This window comes from Zeus faber (assembly GCF_960531495.2).
Source record: "Zeus faber genome assembly, chromosome: 4".
Classification (NCBI taxonomy): Eukaryota; Metazoa; Chordata; class Actinopteri; order Zeiformes; family Zeidae; genus Zeus; species Zeus faber.
In genome coordinates this window covers 20,064,612-20,079,234 of record NC_137191.1, presented here as the reverse complement: position 1 = coordinate 20,079,234, position 14,623 = coordinate 20,064,612, and the positions used below count along the sequence as shown (strand labels likewise).

General features: G+C 39.4%; 2 protein-coding genes across 2 annotated transcripts; one reads left to right on the top strand and one right to left on the bottom strand.

The window, feature by feature from the left end:
* The first annotated feature begins 1,510 nt into the window (after nucleotides 1–1,510).
* LOC307229630 (ecto-ADP-ribosyltransferase 5) lies at nucleotides 1,511–5,103 on the top strand. Its single transcript, XM_079999656.1, has 4 exons — nucleotides 1,511–1,635; nucleotides 1,894–1,981; nucleotides 2,638–3,332; nucleotides 3,442–5,103. The coding sequence occupies exons 2-4, from the start codon at nucleotides 1,922–1,924 to the stop codon at nucleotides 3,521–3,523; spliced, it is 837 nt and encodes a 278-aa protein (XP_079855782.1). The 5' UTR covers nucleotides 1,511–1,635; nucleotides 1,894–1,921; the 3' UTR covers nucleotides 3,524–5,103.
* Nucleotides 5,104–5,377: 274 nt separating this feature from the next.
* On the bottom strand, nucleotides 5,378–14,074 carry LOC307228993 (neuromedin-K receptor-like). Its single transcript, XM_079998868.1, has 5 exons — nucleotides 13,697–14,074; nucleotides 12,611–12,799; nucleotides 11,939–12,089; nucleotides 6,605–6,801; nucleotides 5,378–6,047 (listed from the first exon to the last, which is right to left on the bottom strand). The coding sequence occupies exons 1-5, from the start codon at nucleotides 14,062–14,064 to the stop codon at nucleotides 5,783–5,785; spliced, it is 1,170 nt and encodes a 389-aa protein (XP_079854994.1). The 5' UTR covers nucleotides 14,065–14,074; the 3' UTR covers nucleotides 5,378–5,782.
* Nucleotides 14,075–14,623: the final 549 nt, after the last annotated feature.

Genomic DNA, 14,623 nt, shown 5'->3' with positions numbered 1-14,623 from the left:
GTTTGGCCGCGTCACTTCCGGAGTAACACCTCCATTCCGGAAGTGTCCTTTTCAATTTCCTTCAAAGTAAAAGGCCCCCCCCACCCCACCCCCGTCCGCTGGCTACATTCGCCGTGCGAGGAGGAGCAACAACAGGCCAGGGATGCCGAATGTCCCCTCCCTCCCCCGGGAAATTGTTTTGTCGTGGGACTGTCATTTTATTTTCAGAAACGTTCAAGTTAAATATTGCACCACTAAATTACGCAGTGTAATGTAACGTGTTTAAACTTCAGCAGTACACCATAACAACCACGAGGTGGCAGTCTTATTTTCTTTTTCATTCGTTTATGCGGTTATGCTGGCTTTGAGTTGGAAACCAGTGGTGATCATGTTGAATCCACTTTTCCAATATTTTATATGTTGTGTGGAATCTGCACGGTCCTCAGCACGGACGTTGGTCTTCCCAGGAGGACCTTGCCATAAAAGGGTTGGAAACCCCTGACCTTTGACGGTTAAACAGGCCGTCTATTTAAATCCTTCATTTCTATCCAGTCCCGGTTGGTGTTTTTACTTTGCGTTTTTTCTTTTGAATTGACCTGCTTCCGTCGAGTCTTTTCACACTTCCATACGCCGTGAGGCTGTGCCTGCTCTATTTCTTTCACGTGTTTTTCCTTGAGTTTTCAAAAGGAGGTTCTCAAAAGGAGGAGCTCTTTTTGGGTTGTCGTAAGTAGGACGGCCAACATATCAACATCAATCAGCGCCAATGTTCTTTTCACCGTAACCGCCCACACAACAGCTCATAACTGCGTGGAAGCAGTGTTTATTCCACAGCATCAGAGTCTCAAAAGCCCAGATGTGTCGAAGTCCATGTCCGAAATACAGTCTTTCCACTGCGCATATTTGCAATGCTTGCCTGACAACTGGAATACTTGAAGTATTAAACTTGAGTTCAAGCTGTTCCAGTGTTCCGTGCTCAAGCTGTTAACTCTCAACAGGAAGACGAGCAGGAAAGGGAACCGATTTTTCCAGCCCCTAGATCATCATCAGCCCTTGGCCGCAGTGAGACAGCTACAGTGTAGGTCATAAAATAGATACGATAACTATGTACTGAGATGTACTTTGCATGCTTATTTTGAAAAAGGGTTTAGATCTTTATCTTATCTTACGAAAGGAAGGCCTGGTGGCAATGCAAAAAAAAACCACAAAAAAAACAGAGTGCCTAAACTCTAAGTTCAAATCATTATAAGAACAAGAATTACTTTATCACTTTCTCGTTTTAACAACTTATTAAGTCGTCTTCTCTTCACACCTCCTAAAAGATAAGGTCTATTTACATCAACAGTCTTAGCTCATTAATTCCCTTGGCCAAACACTAGGATAGACAGAGCAGACACCATTTCAAATTGGTGCAGCAAACACATATTTCTTCACGAGGAAAGCGACCCCCTGGCCTCCGACTCATTGTTATCTTTTCCTCCATGGGAAGGAAAGGGAGTCTCTGAGTACAGATACTTAGGCCGTCCCCCAAACACTGGTCCGAAGGGAATAATAGTGGAGGAAAAACACGCCCGGAGTCTGCAGTATTTAGGGATGGTTTCAGAGTTTCCTTCATCGGATCCAACAACACCAGCGAACTAAAAATACTGCTAACCAACGGTATGTGACATTTAGTTACTTACAGCTTTCTATCTTAAAGATTTATGATGCATATTTTAGTGTTGGTAAAATACTGGATGTGAGGTGGGACATCTTGGAGAGCTGCCAAAGTTTGGCAGGGAGGAAACCAAAATCTTGCATGTCTTGTCTAAACGTTGTCCAGACAGCGTGCTATTTGAAAAACACAAAATATTTAACACCCATTTAGGAAAATGCCGTGTCCTTGTATTGCCTTATTCCCTGCTCTGCCCGCTGTAGATCACAGCTGGACCTCAGCCCTGGTGAGATGCAGCATCCCACAGAAATGCTCCTCGCCTTTATTCTGTTTGCAGCTCTTTACTGCAAAGTAAGTACTACGTGTTCTATTAAAACAAACTTTGCTGGCTCCGCAGACCAGCAGTTGGCTTAACAAACAACAAAATCAGACGTGTGATATAATGTGATGTGTTCTGAGACGGTGTGTCAGATCATAACTGAATAATGACATTTTAGGCAGTGGTGAAAGAAGTACTCAGACATTTTACTTGAGTAAAAGTGCAAATACACCATGTACAATTAATAACATTAAATTAAGAAATGATTCAATAAAAATAAATACAATTACTCAAAGGGAAAGTACCACAATGACATTTCTACTTAGTAATTGCTCTTAAATGTACTTAAAGTATTAAACGTACTTATCATGACCTATGTCCCTATTTGGCTAAGACTTTGGCATAACGTGCTAAAGGCGCGTCATATACAGATCACAATTTACAAAACAATAGTATAGATGAAGTCATAGAAATGTAGGATATGGAGCTTATGAGTCACTCATGAGCAATCCTAAACCAGCAGTTTGATGGAACCACTCCCTGGTATATTTTTGTGTGAGAAATGTAGTGTGAAAAATATAGACATCTGCACTGAAATGTAGTGGAGTGAAAGTCCCACTCTCTGAAACTGAATACACTTAAGCAAGTACAAGTACTTGACAAAGTACTTTCCACCGCTGATTATTAGGCGACTGCAAAGAACATGGACATGGTGCCAGACGCCATGGACGACTTGTACCAGGGATGCCGGGACGAGATGCTGGAGTGGGTGCTGAAGTCCGGGCTGCTGAGAAAGGAGCTGGAGCAGAACAAGGACTTTAAAAAAGCCTGGAACGCCAACACAGAGTGCGCAGCTTCCATCCCGGGAGGGTTAAAGGAGCACAGCACTGCCCTGCTGGCGTATGCGTACGGGGGCAGAGAGTTTCAGAAGGCCTTCAACCAGGCGGTGGAAACATCGGGCGGGAACCTCAGCGCGCCCGACTTCCCCTTCAAATCGCTGCACTTCCTGCTCACCGACACCCTGAGGCTGCTGGAACACGGCAGCTGCATGACGGTGTACCACGTGTCCAGGCACAAGTTCACCGCGCAGAAGGGCGCGGAGGTCAGACTGGGTCGCTTCACCGTGGCCTTCTCTGATTACAACACAATGAGGGAGGACCCCGATCTGGAAGGCGGCGTCCTGCTCAAGATCAACTCGTGCCACGTGGTCAACGTGGAGGAGGCCACGTGCGAGGAGCCGGACACGGAGCTGCTCCTGGGCCCGGCTGAGGTCTTCAACGTGACCGAGGTGAAGGCCGTCACGGAACACGGATACGACCACACCGAGATCTCCCTGCAACACGTGAGGCGCTCCTCCTCCCACAACTGTTACTTAATATCCCGGTGAGGCTCAAAACATTAAAAAAATGAATGTGATGCAGCAAAATAGAAATATTGCAGAAGTACAAAGTAATATTCATATTATCTTCCTTCTTTCTTTCTGTCCCTGTAGTTCCCCGGAAGCCTCCTCTACCAGGATGCTGGCCGGAATTGTGATGGTACATGTGGCTATCACAGGTTTCTTTGCCATTTGACTCAAACAAAACAATGAAAATATCTGACGGAAAATAGCTAAGAATACATTTTGTGTAAATGAATGGAGGAATATAAAGATAAATCCACTCATACAAATGTGTGGCATAATTCCCGCTGTAAACTGTGTACAAGAAGTGGTGCTTTTTAACAACATACTTAACAAAGGACACCTCCAAGAGTTTGGGTTTATAAGATATTAAGATATATATATATATATATATATATATATATATATATATATATATATATATATATATATATATATAATTTTTTTTTGCTGGCAAATTCAATGAGATCACCCTGATCGATGCCGATTTGGCCACCTTATCCACGGTCCTCCAGACCGATATTTCCTCTGCCCTTCTTAGCCCACGTACGTAGCTACGCAGCTGGCGACACGTCTGTCTGGGAGGGGGGTTTCTAAGCTTAACAGAGCTTCTTCGACGAGCCTCTAAATCGATGCAACCGTTAAGCTTACCCAGAGCTTTTTCCTACGATCTTCCCCGATCGGTACAATATCTCAGTAAGTCCTCACCTTTAGTTTGTTCGGGATCTCGTGTTGCCTCTGCTGGATCTGCTGTCACGTCCAGACGTCTCCTTCTCGGAGGCCTCACGGCCGGGACACAACCTGGACATGAAGAGGTCCAACAGAGCCAAGCACAGAGTCCCATCATCGTCGCCTAGTCGTCGGAGAATTCGAGGAGCATATTAAACATATTTGTTCTGCAGAATCAAGAGAAAGATACAGATGCACTTCAAGACTGTGATGCTGTTCAGTCTAGTTTTACATTTGAAGAAGCCAGCTTTATATGCAGAGAAAAGGTTGGGCCTTTCCCGAGACCATGTGATTAGCGGTTGCCTTCAGTAACACCTGAGAACTTTTTTAACAAAGGACGTCAAACACCATCATAAAAAGAAAGCATACATTGAGTGTTTACACAAAAGGTCCTTTTACGAGATAGAAAAACAAGAGAGATAACAACTAAAACATTTGTGCCATTTGTGGGCAGGAACGTAAGATCCCCTGATAAAGAGTTGGGAGTAGTCACCAAACAAAACATATGCCTCTTAGCATTTGGACAGCACTTGGTTGTAAAGCAATATCTTTCATCAGCATTGATCATCTGCATTCCTCTTTTCTCGAATAAAGTACTGCTGAGCTCAGTGGATGTTGAGTGAGAGGAGAGGGAGGGGATACAGAGCCACAGGTCGTAGCATCTGGTCCAATCCGAGGGATGTAGTTAAAATACACAATAAATGTACTGAATTGTATATACTGTATATATATATATATATATATATATATATATATATATATATATATATATATATATATATATATATATATATATATATGGTCAGGTCAACATAATGCACAGTTACTTGCTGCATGACTTTTTGAAAGCCAGATGAATAAAGGGAAAGTAGAGGCGAAACAGCTTTTTTTCCAACTAAAATGCTGTCCGGATTACACTTTCTTACACTTTAAACGTTTTTGATAAATGCGTCCTCTGGCTGATCTGGTGAGCGTGAGATTAATTTTAGTGTTTATTTAAACTCCTGAATTATAATTTGATGGAATTCAAAGGTATTTCCAGGTATTCGTGAATAAAGTGAATATTATAAGCGACGCAGGTATGGTTTCAACTGAACTTAATCCGTGATCAGTGTGAGCCGCGCAAATGTTCTCAATTGATCGTAACCTGAATAAATCTCCCAGCCACGCTGCAATTGGTGCAGTGACAGCTGCGCTCGAGAGATCGGTTTATAAAAATCCATTTGGACAAATGAAGAGGTCCAAAGTCAATGTGATCCAAGTTTCAAAATGTAATATCACTCTTACAGCCGTTTTTGTTTAGAAGAAAGCTTTTAAAATATTGGCATTGCTTAATGCTACTCACTACTGCCAGGCGCTAAAACAAACAATAAATAATTTAACAATACTGTTACTGGAAGAAACAATGGTATAAAGTACATAAAAGTAATAGTAGCAGTAGTAATGTTTGTATAATCTATTAACTGAACAATAGTTCATTGTAACAATCTCAAATGGCATGAAACAGAAACAATGCAAACAGCACGTTATAAATAATAACTCACCTAACAATCAGCAATATTTTCAGATTCAATATTTGCAACTAGAGTAGCGTGTAAATAATTACTATTATTTCACTCTGCCTATAAACCCTGGATGGTACAGCCAGCTGTGCTGTTAATAAACTAAATAACACGCTCGTTGCTGAGAATGAGAACATTCCTCACTGGGGGACAGTGTCCAGCCTGGATCTGCTTGTGAGTCGGCTCGCTCGCACTTTCTTGCCCTCGTTGCAAAGCCCTCTGTCCTTTCCCCGAGAGCCGGCGCTCCTCCTGGTGCTTTGGAAACCGGTGTCCACGGCAGACAGCGTGCAGCGGCTGCCCTGGTGGCCGGCTCTGAGGCGGGTGCTGCGCAGCTCCAGCTCGTCGTAGCTCGACACCCGCACGAACGGACACCAGCGGAACACGTGCTTGAAGCCAGCACGGAACCTGGAAGAAAGGAACTCTCAACATAGATATACATATATAGACTTGAAGAGACGAATGGGGAGTCACCATTTTTCTTAGCAGCAGCTCTTAAACCACAAAAATAATTTCCAATCAATGTGCCATTCTGTGAATTCATTTATTTTATTCCCTTGACTAATCAAAATGAATACAACGAAAACAGAAAACACATTTTAGAAAATTACAACCCCTTGCAGCCACTGTGGGTGACCACAGGTAACTCCCCTAAAGAAGTATTTTTTACCCCCGAAAACTTAGAAAGGAACTATACAAAAATCGATAAGGAATCAGCTCGATAACAATATTTGAAAACTGGCCTTGGATCGCACGTGTGTGAGTGTGTGTTTGTGTGTGTGTGTGTGTGTGTGTGTGTGTGTGTATGTATGTGTGTGTGTGTGTGTATGTGTGTGGGCATGCGTGCGTGTGTGCGTGTGTGTGTGTGTGTGTGTGTGTGCGTGTGCGTGTGCGTGTGCGTGCATGCGCATGCTCGTGTGTGTGCGTGCCGTGGATGCCGGGCCTGTATGCTCGCGCTCACCCACCTGCTGTTGAGGCAGCAGTAGATGATGGGGTTGTACATGGTGGAGCTCATGGCGAGCCACATCACCGATAGGTACACCTGCTGGATGTACTTCCACCTGCTCAGGTGCTTGCTGAGGCCCGTGACGATGAAGTAGACGTGGTACGGCAGCCAGCAGAACGCAAAGGTCACCACCACCACGATCATCATCTTCACCACCTGAAGAAGGAATGGAGGAAATTGGAAATTGATAATAGGTGTACTATTAACTAGTTAATAGTACACCTATTATAGAATATATATAGAACATATATATAGAACATCTCTATATTGTTGTTTCCAAATCGGTTATTTCAAGGGTACAAATTAATTGAGCAGTATTACTTATTTTTAAACCATCACCCGACACACACACATGGCTACAGTATATCACCAGCCTGAATTTCTCTAAAAAGTTTCTAAAGGGCCCTCTAGAGTGCCCCTAAAATTGAGAAAAAGGTTGTAAAGCGCCGTCAAACGTGCCCCTACGAGAGAAAACATGATGTAGTGTCCTCCAAGGGGCTCTTACGATAGAGAAAACATTAAAGTGCCCTATAATGTTGGGTGATTTTTTTTTTTTAACTAAATAGAATATGAAGTGCCCCTACACTGGAGTAAATGTGAAGAACTGCTCTCTCTCTGGCCTATGGTTGATACAGTGAGAATAAAGAGCCTTCAATGCTTCATGCCCCGGGTGAGCTTTCAAAAGCCGGCAAGACGGGGTGCACGATTAAAAGCGCCTGTGGTATGAGGACTTGAAGGCCCAATGCCCAGTGAACTCTTGAAAGCCGGGAACCCAAGGGCCGAGCCGGAGAACAGGGCCGACAGTGACGGTGCTGTTCTTACAGACCCAGAACACGACTCTGTCTCAGTAAACGGAACACAACAACAGATCCATGCTGTGGGAGGTCGGGGGTTACTCGGCGACCCCCCCCCCCCGGCCTCTGGGGTTTTCTGAAAGGAAAGCTGTATGTGGGAGAAGTTTTGAAAGACCTTAAGTTTGGGTGTTTCAAATACCTTTGTCATACCTATAGTATGTTTGAAAATACTGTACTAATATCACCTTGAAAAGACGTTTCCTTACTTCAAATGACATTAATCAGAGTTTACATCAACGCTCTTTCGATTTTAAGGTCTTTTAAAACTTCAGTCGCACAGCACACGAAGCAACTGGAGTTGTTCCTTTTCTCATGAAAATATCAGGGCACTTTATCATCAATGATACCCACAGCGGAACCTTCATGGAGCTCCTTTGAATAATCCCACATGGAAACCTGGGGTATTTTTTTGTCAATCAACTATTTTCTTTCGTGTTAATCCCACATCTGGCTCCATAAATGGTCGTCATACAAAACTGTCATGACCTTAATCCCTGTCTAACGCAACCTCAATCACCGACTGTGGGAAAATGTGGCCTCACTCTGTATCAGCATGATGTCAGACACACCAGAGGTCAATGTTCTTTTCTTATTTTCTCATCAAAAGTAGACTCATTAAAATAACATATACTATTTGAAACAATGTGCTGCAATCACATGCAGATTAGGCACAAGGAAAAAAAGCAGAAATCCACAATGACATGATTAACAATGGCATACATAATAGCATTATATTGATTTATGTATGAAAATGCAAAATGTCCAGTTAATCTGGAGGTAATAAATCTGTCTACTAATAAACGAGAGACCCAGGGAGGGATTTCCCTTTAAATGGGAGTCTGTCCACTGAGGAAGCCATGCAGTCTGAGCCAGTGTTAGTGTAAATACCGTTGCCTGTATTGTCTTTAATGTGCTACTCTTTTGTCCAAACACCAGATTTCCTTCCTGCAGCTTGTTTCTCCTGGCATCTAAAAAGTTCTGTTTGCTGAGATGATTATGGGCTAAATGGACCAAGACTTATATAAGCATTGAATTTGTAACCTGTACAGACACACGGACACGCACACTCAAACACACAGAGAAAGAGAACGAGAAGAAGATACTTTTATATGTGGGTGTATTATACACTAGGTAGGTGTATTATAGACTATGTAGGTGTATTCTAACCTACATAGGTGTATTATAAACTATGCGGATGTATTATAAACTATGTAGGTGTATTTTAAACTACGTAGGTGTATTATAAACTATGTAGGTGTATTATAAACTATTTAGATGTATTATAAACTGTGCAGGTGTAAAATAAACTACGTAGCTGTTTTATAAACTATTCAGGTGTATAATAAACTACGTAGGTGAATTTTAAACTATGTAGGTGTATTATAAAATAAATAGTTGTATTATAAACTATAAAGGTGTATTATAAACTATTTAGGTGAATTATAAACTACATAGGTGCATTATAAACTACGTAGGTGTATTCTAAATTATGTAGGTGTATTATAAACTACGTAGGTGTATTAGAAGCTATGCAGGTGTATTATAAACTACATAGGTGTATATTAAACTATGCAGGTGTATTATAAACTACGTAGGTGAATTATAAACTAGGTAGGTGTATTATAAAGTACATAGGTGTATTATAAACTATAAAGGTGTATTATAAACTAAGTTGGTGTATTATAAACCATTTAGGTGAATTATAAACTACATAGGTGCATTATAAACTACGCAGGTGTATTATAAACTACGTAGCTGTATTATAAACAATTTAGGTGAATTATAAACTACATAGGTGCATTATAAACTATGCAGGTGTATTATAAACTACGTAGCTGTATTATAAACAATTTAGGTGAATTATAAACTACATAGGTGCATTATAAACTATGCAGGTGCATTATAAACTACATAGGTGTATTATAAATTATGTAGGTAAATTATAAACTATGTAGGTGTATAATAAACTATAAAGGTGTATTATAAACTACGTTGGTGTATTATAAACTATTTAGGTGAATTATAAACTACATAGGTGCATTATAAACTTTGCAGGTGTATAATAAACTATGTAGGTGTATTATAGACTATAAAGGTGTATTATAACCTACGTTGGTGTATTATAAACAATTCAGGTGAATTATAAACTACATAGCTGCATTATAAACTATGCAGGTGCATTATAAACTACGTAGGTGTATTATAAATTATGTAGGTAAATTATAAACTACGTAGGTGAATAATAAACTATGCAGGTGTATTATAAACTACATAAGTGTATATTAAACTATGCAGGCGTGTTATAAACTATGTAGGTGTATTATAAACTACGTAGGTGTATTACAAACTATGTAGGTGAATTATAAACTATGTAGGTGTATTATAAACTATAAGGAGTATTATAAACTATGTAGGTGTATTATAAACTACATAGGTGTATTATAAACTATGCAGGTGTAATATAAACTACGTAGGTGTATTATAAACCACATAGGTGTATTATAAACTATAAAGGTGTATTATAAACTACATAGGTGTAAAATAAACTATGCAGGTATATTATAAACTAAATAGGTGTATATTAAACTATGCGGGTGTATTAGAAACTATGTAGATGGATTATAAACTACGTAGGTGTATATTAAACTATAAAGGTGTATTATAAACTACGTGGGTGTATTATAAACTATGTAGGTGTATTATAAACTACGTAGGTGTATTATAAAATATGCAGGTGTATTATAAACTATGTTGGTGTGTAATAAACTATGCAGGTATATTATAAACTACATAGGTGTATATTAAACTATGCGGGTGTATTATAAACTATGTAGGTGTATGTTAAACTATGCAGGTGTGTTATAAACTATGTAGGTGTATTATAAACTAGTAGGTGTATTGTAAACTACGTAGGTGTATTATAAACTACATGGGTGCATAATAAACTATACAGGTCCATTATAAACTATGCAGGTGTGTTATAAACTATGTAGGTGAATTATAAACTATGTAGGTGAATTATAAACCATAAAGGTGCATTATAAACGATGTAGGTGTATTATAAACTATAAAGGTGTATTATAAACTATGTAGGTGTATAATAAACTATAAAGGTGTATTATAAACTACGTTGGTGTATTATAAACTATTTAGGTGAATTATATACTACATAGGTGCATTATAAACTTTGCAGGTGTATAATAAACTATGTAGGTGTATTATAGACTATAAAGGTGTATTATAAACTACATAGCTGTATTATAAACAATTCAGGTGAATTATAAACTACATAGGTGCATTATAAACTATGCAGGTGCATTATAAACTACGTAGGTGTATTATAAATTATGTAGGTAAATTATAAACTACATAGGTGAATAATAAACTATGCAGGTGTATTATAAACTACATAGGTGTATATTAAACTATGCAGGCGTGTTATAAACTATGTAGGTGTATTATAAACTACGTAGGTGTATTACAAACTATGTAGGTGAATTATAAACTATGTAGGTGTATTATAAACTATAAGGAGTATTATAAACTATGTAGGTGTATTATAAACTACATAGGTGTATTATAAACTATGCAGGTGTAATATAAACTACGTAGGTGTATTATAAACCACATAGGTGTATTATAAACTATAAAGGTGTATTATAAACTACATAGGTGTAAAATAAACTATGCAGGTATATTATAAACTAAATAGGTGTATATTAAACTATGCGGGTGTATTAGAAACTATGTAGATGGATTATAAACTACGTAGGTGTATATTAAACTATAAAGGTGTATTATAAACTACGTGGGTGTATTATAAACTACGTAGGTGTATTATAAAATATGCAGGTGTATTATAAACTATGTTGGTGTGTAATAAACTATGCAGGTATATTATAAACTACCTAGGTGTATATTAAACTATGCGGGTGTATTATAAACTATGTAGGTGTATGTTAAACTATGCACGTGTGTTATAAACTATGTAGGTGTATTATAAACTAGTAGGTGTATTGTAAACTACGTAGGTGTAATATAAACTACATGGGTGCATAATAAATTATACAGGTCCATTATAAACTCTGCAGGTGTATTATAAACTATGTAGGTGAATTATAAACTATGTAGGTGTATTATAAACTATAAAGGTGTATTATAAACTATGTAGGTGTATTATAAACTATGTAGGTGTATTATAAACTATGTAGGTGTATTATAAACTATAAAGGTGTATTATAAACTACGTAAGTGTATTATAAACTATAAAGGTGCATTACAAACTACGTAGGTGTATTATAAACTATGTAGGTGTATTGTAAACTACGTAGGTGTATTATAAACTATGCAGGTGTATTGTAAACTACGTAGGTGTATTATAAACTATGCAGATGTATTATAAACTGCGTAGGTCTATCATCGAGTGGACAGATACTTACTTTCCGCTTAGCTCTGAGTTGTCCGTGGTAGTTATCAGAGGAGTCCCCTGGGATCTCGCCTCCCCAAAGCGTCACTCCTACAATGGTGTAGGTGATCCCCATCACCACTAGGGGCAGCAGGTACACCAGAAGGGTCACTATGATGTGATACCTGAAAAAAAAAAATAGCTAGTATTACAGTAATTTGAATACGTATATAGTATGTCGATGTTGATTGCTCTCACACTATCTGCACAGGAAAAAAGATGCTTAGGTGTCCAGAGCGCCTCTATTCAGAACAAAGCTATTTTAAATAAGATCACCATTCTGTGGAACAGAGATTGACGTGGAGGGAACTAACTTAAGTGACAGAGTACATTTGATGGAAAAGTTATTAAGCCCACCAGCTTGAATCTGAAGTTTGGACCGCACATCAATGACTTGCATTGGAATTGAAGGGTTAAGAATTGTTATCTGTCCGTGTATGGTTGAAATAAAGTCAATAAACATTCCTAGACATTTGGAATGTTTATACTAGTGGTTAAACACATTTATTTGTGAATGCTTAACCTCACTTCACAATAACATGTGTGTGTGTGTGTGTGTGTGTGTGTGTGTGTGTGTGTGTGTGTGTGTGTGTGTGTGTGTGTGCGTGTGTGCGCGCGCGTGTGTGTGTGTGTTTTATCCTGTCACATAAAGGAGTCGTCGGCAGGTCGAGGCCAGGCCACGTAGCAGAGCGTCCTGCCGGGAAGCGTCCGGATGGTGGAGAAGAAGCAGAGAGGGAAGGCCAGCACCACGGCCAGACTCCAGATACACACTATGATCACTTTGGTGGCGGTCGCCGACAGCCGCGGTTTGAGAGGATGGATGATGGCCATGTACCTAGAGGACAACGGAAATTTCGTACTTGAGGTCAATACTGTGCACAGAAAAAAAAAATTGTACTGTAATACATTTCCATAATGGTGATTGTTTTTCATATTGCATCTTAATGGAAATTTAATGAAAAGTGTTGATGGAGATGTCCGAGTGTGTGGCTCTGTAAATTACAGATAGCTGTCATTTTTTTATAGCTCTTATTTAAAGACCTTTATAAGACCCAACATCTAAAATACATATTCCCATACTCCATTGTGAGAAGTGAGAATGTGAGGTAGGTGAGAATATAAGAGTAGTGTTTAGGCTATGCTGTATAAATGACGCTGTTTATAAGCTTAAAATCGTACTTACATTCAAAATGTCATAAAAGTAACAATAAATACTCATATCAAGTTATGTGTATATTTATGTCTCAGTTTGTATCAATAAAGCATCCTTATATTTGCAATTCACATATATGACCAAACATTTGGTCTTCCGTTGGCATCTTTTCAAAAGACCAAGAGGTCAATAAAATAAACAATTATGTATTAGAATCTTTTCAAATGTGTATTTTCGTTAAAGGGAGTGTAATAATTGTTAAGTGTGGTCATTTTTTTATTTCTCTGTATCTGGTGCGTAGAACATATTTTTTATATTCTGTATATATTGTATTCATTTTTGTTTGGGCTGTTAAGCTTTTTTTATATATATACTCCTCTGGCTGCACCACAATGCACCAAGACACATTTATTGTGTATGAAAGTGTACTTATAATAATAAAAATATGAATAAATTATGATTATGATTCTGCCCCAAGTTATTTGGTAATCTGGAAACTACTTAAACGAACTTGTTAATCACTTACTTAGTTGACCAGATAAGTGAATCGTTTGGGGAACCACCCACTGTTTGCCTTACCTGTCCACGGCTATGGCGGTCATGGAGTAGATGCTGGCGAACACCGCCGTGACGGGGAAGAAGTTGTGGAACCTGCAGTACGCCTCTCCGAAGTACCAATCCCCGTGGGCCGCGTAGATGAAGTTGATCAAGGTGTTGAACGCCGCCATGGAGGCGTCAGAGAAAGCCAAGTTCAGGAGGAAATAGTTGGTGACGGTGCGCATCCTCTTGTGCGCCAGGATGATCCACATGACCACCAGGTTCCCGAACACGGCCACCCCCAGCACCAGGCTGTACGCCACGGACCACAGCGCGACGCGCCACGGGGGCTGCACGAACTGGTTGGTCAGAGTCCGCGTGGCGTTGGATCCGTGCTGAGCCGCAGCCATGCCACGCGGTTGGCTCGGCTCGGCTCTGAACGAGTCCAGGGGAGAAGCGTGGTTTATACCTGCGACATCACGATGTCGATCCAATCAAAGACGCCCCGCGGCGCCGCGCGGCTGATGCGCAATTACGCATCGCGGACTTCACTTCCCATAGGAACTGGAATCCCTGGAGCCACAAACCGCCGCTCAATTCAACTGTTACTGTCAAATATTGACATTTTAATTATTATTATTATTATTATTATTATTAATAATAATAATAATAATAATGATAATAATAATAATAATACTGGGGAAATAAACGAAACAAGATTGGTACGGAAATCCTCTCCAAATCATTTCTAGAGCCGTGCGTAAAAAGCTGGATGCCACAAGTTGGCACAACATGACGTTCAGCTGGGCCTATGTTGTCTGATGTGACCAAATAGATCCATAACCGATTTTCCTATTTCCTATTTTATATGTATATACGGTATTCATATTTTTATTTCTAAACTTGTCTTCTACTTACTTGTTTTTATTTGGTCCATTACTTGCCACTTGCCTTATCTTATTTTCTATT

What these genes read in the sequence shown, in the direction of transcription:
- LOC307229630 (XM_079999656.1), top strand. Translation starts at nt 1,922, where the DNA reads ATGCAGCATCCCACAGAAATGCTCCTCGCCTTTATTCTGTTTGCAGCT. An exon ending in TTGCAGCTCTTTACTGCAAA is followed by an intron (nt 1,982 to 2,637) that starts GTAAGTACTACG and finishes GCTGATTATTAG; the next exon opens with GCGACTGCAAAGAACATGGA. An exon ending in AACTGTTACTTAATATCCCG is followed by an intron (nt 3,333 to 3,441) that starts GTGAGGCTCAAA and finishes CTGTCCCTGTAG; the next exon opens with TTCCCCGGAAGCCTCCTCTA.
- LOC307228993 (XM_079998868.1), bottom strand. Translation starts at nt 14,064, where the DNA reads ATGGCTGCGGCTCAGCACGGATCCAACGCCACGCGGACTCTGACCAAC. An exon ending in CCTGCCGACGACTCCTTTAT is followed by an intron (nt 12,090 to 12,610) that starts GTGACAGGATAA and finishes TTTTTTTTTCAG; the next exon opens with GTATCACATCATAGTGACCC. An exon ending in AACTCAGAGCTAAGCGGAAA is followed by an intron (nt 6,802 to 11,938) that starts GTAAGTATCTGT and finishes TTCCTTCTTCAG; the next exon opens with GTGGTGAAGATGATGATCGT.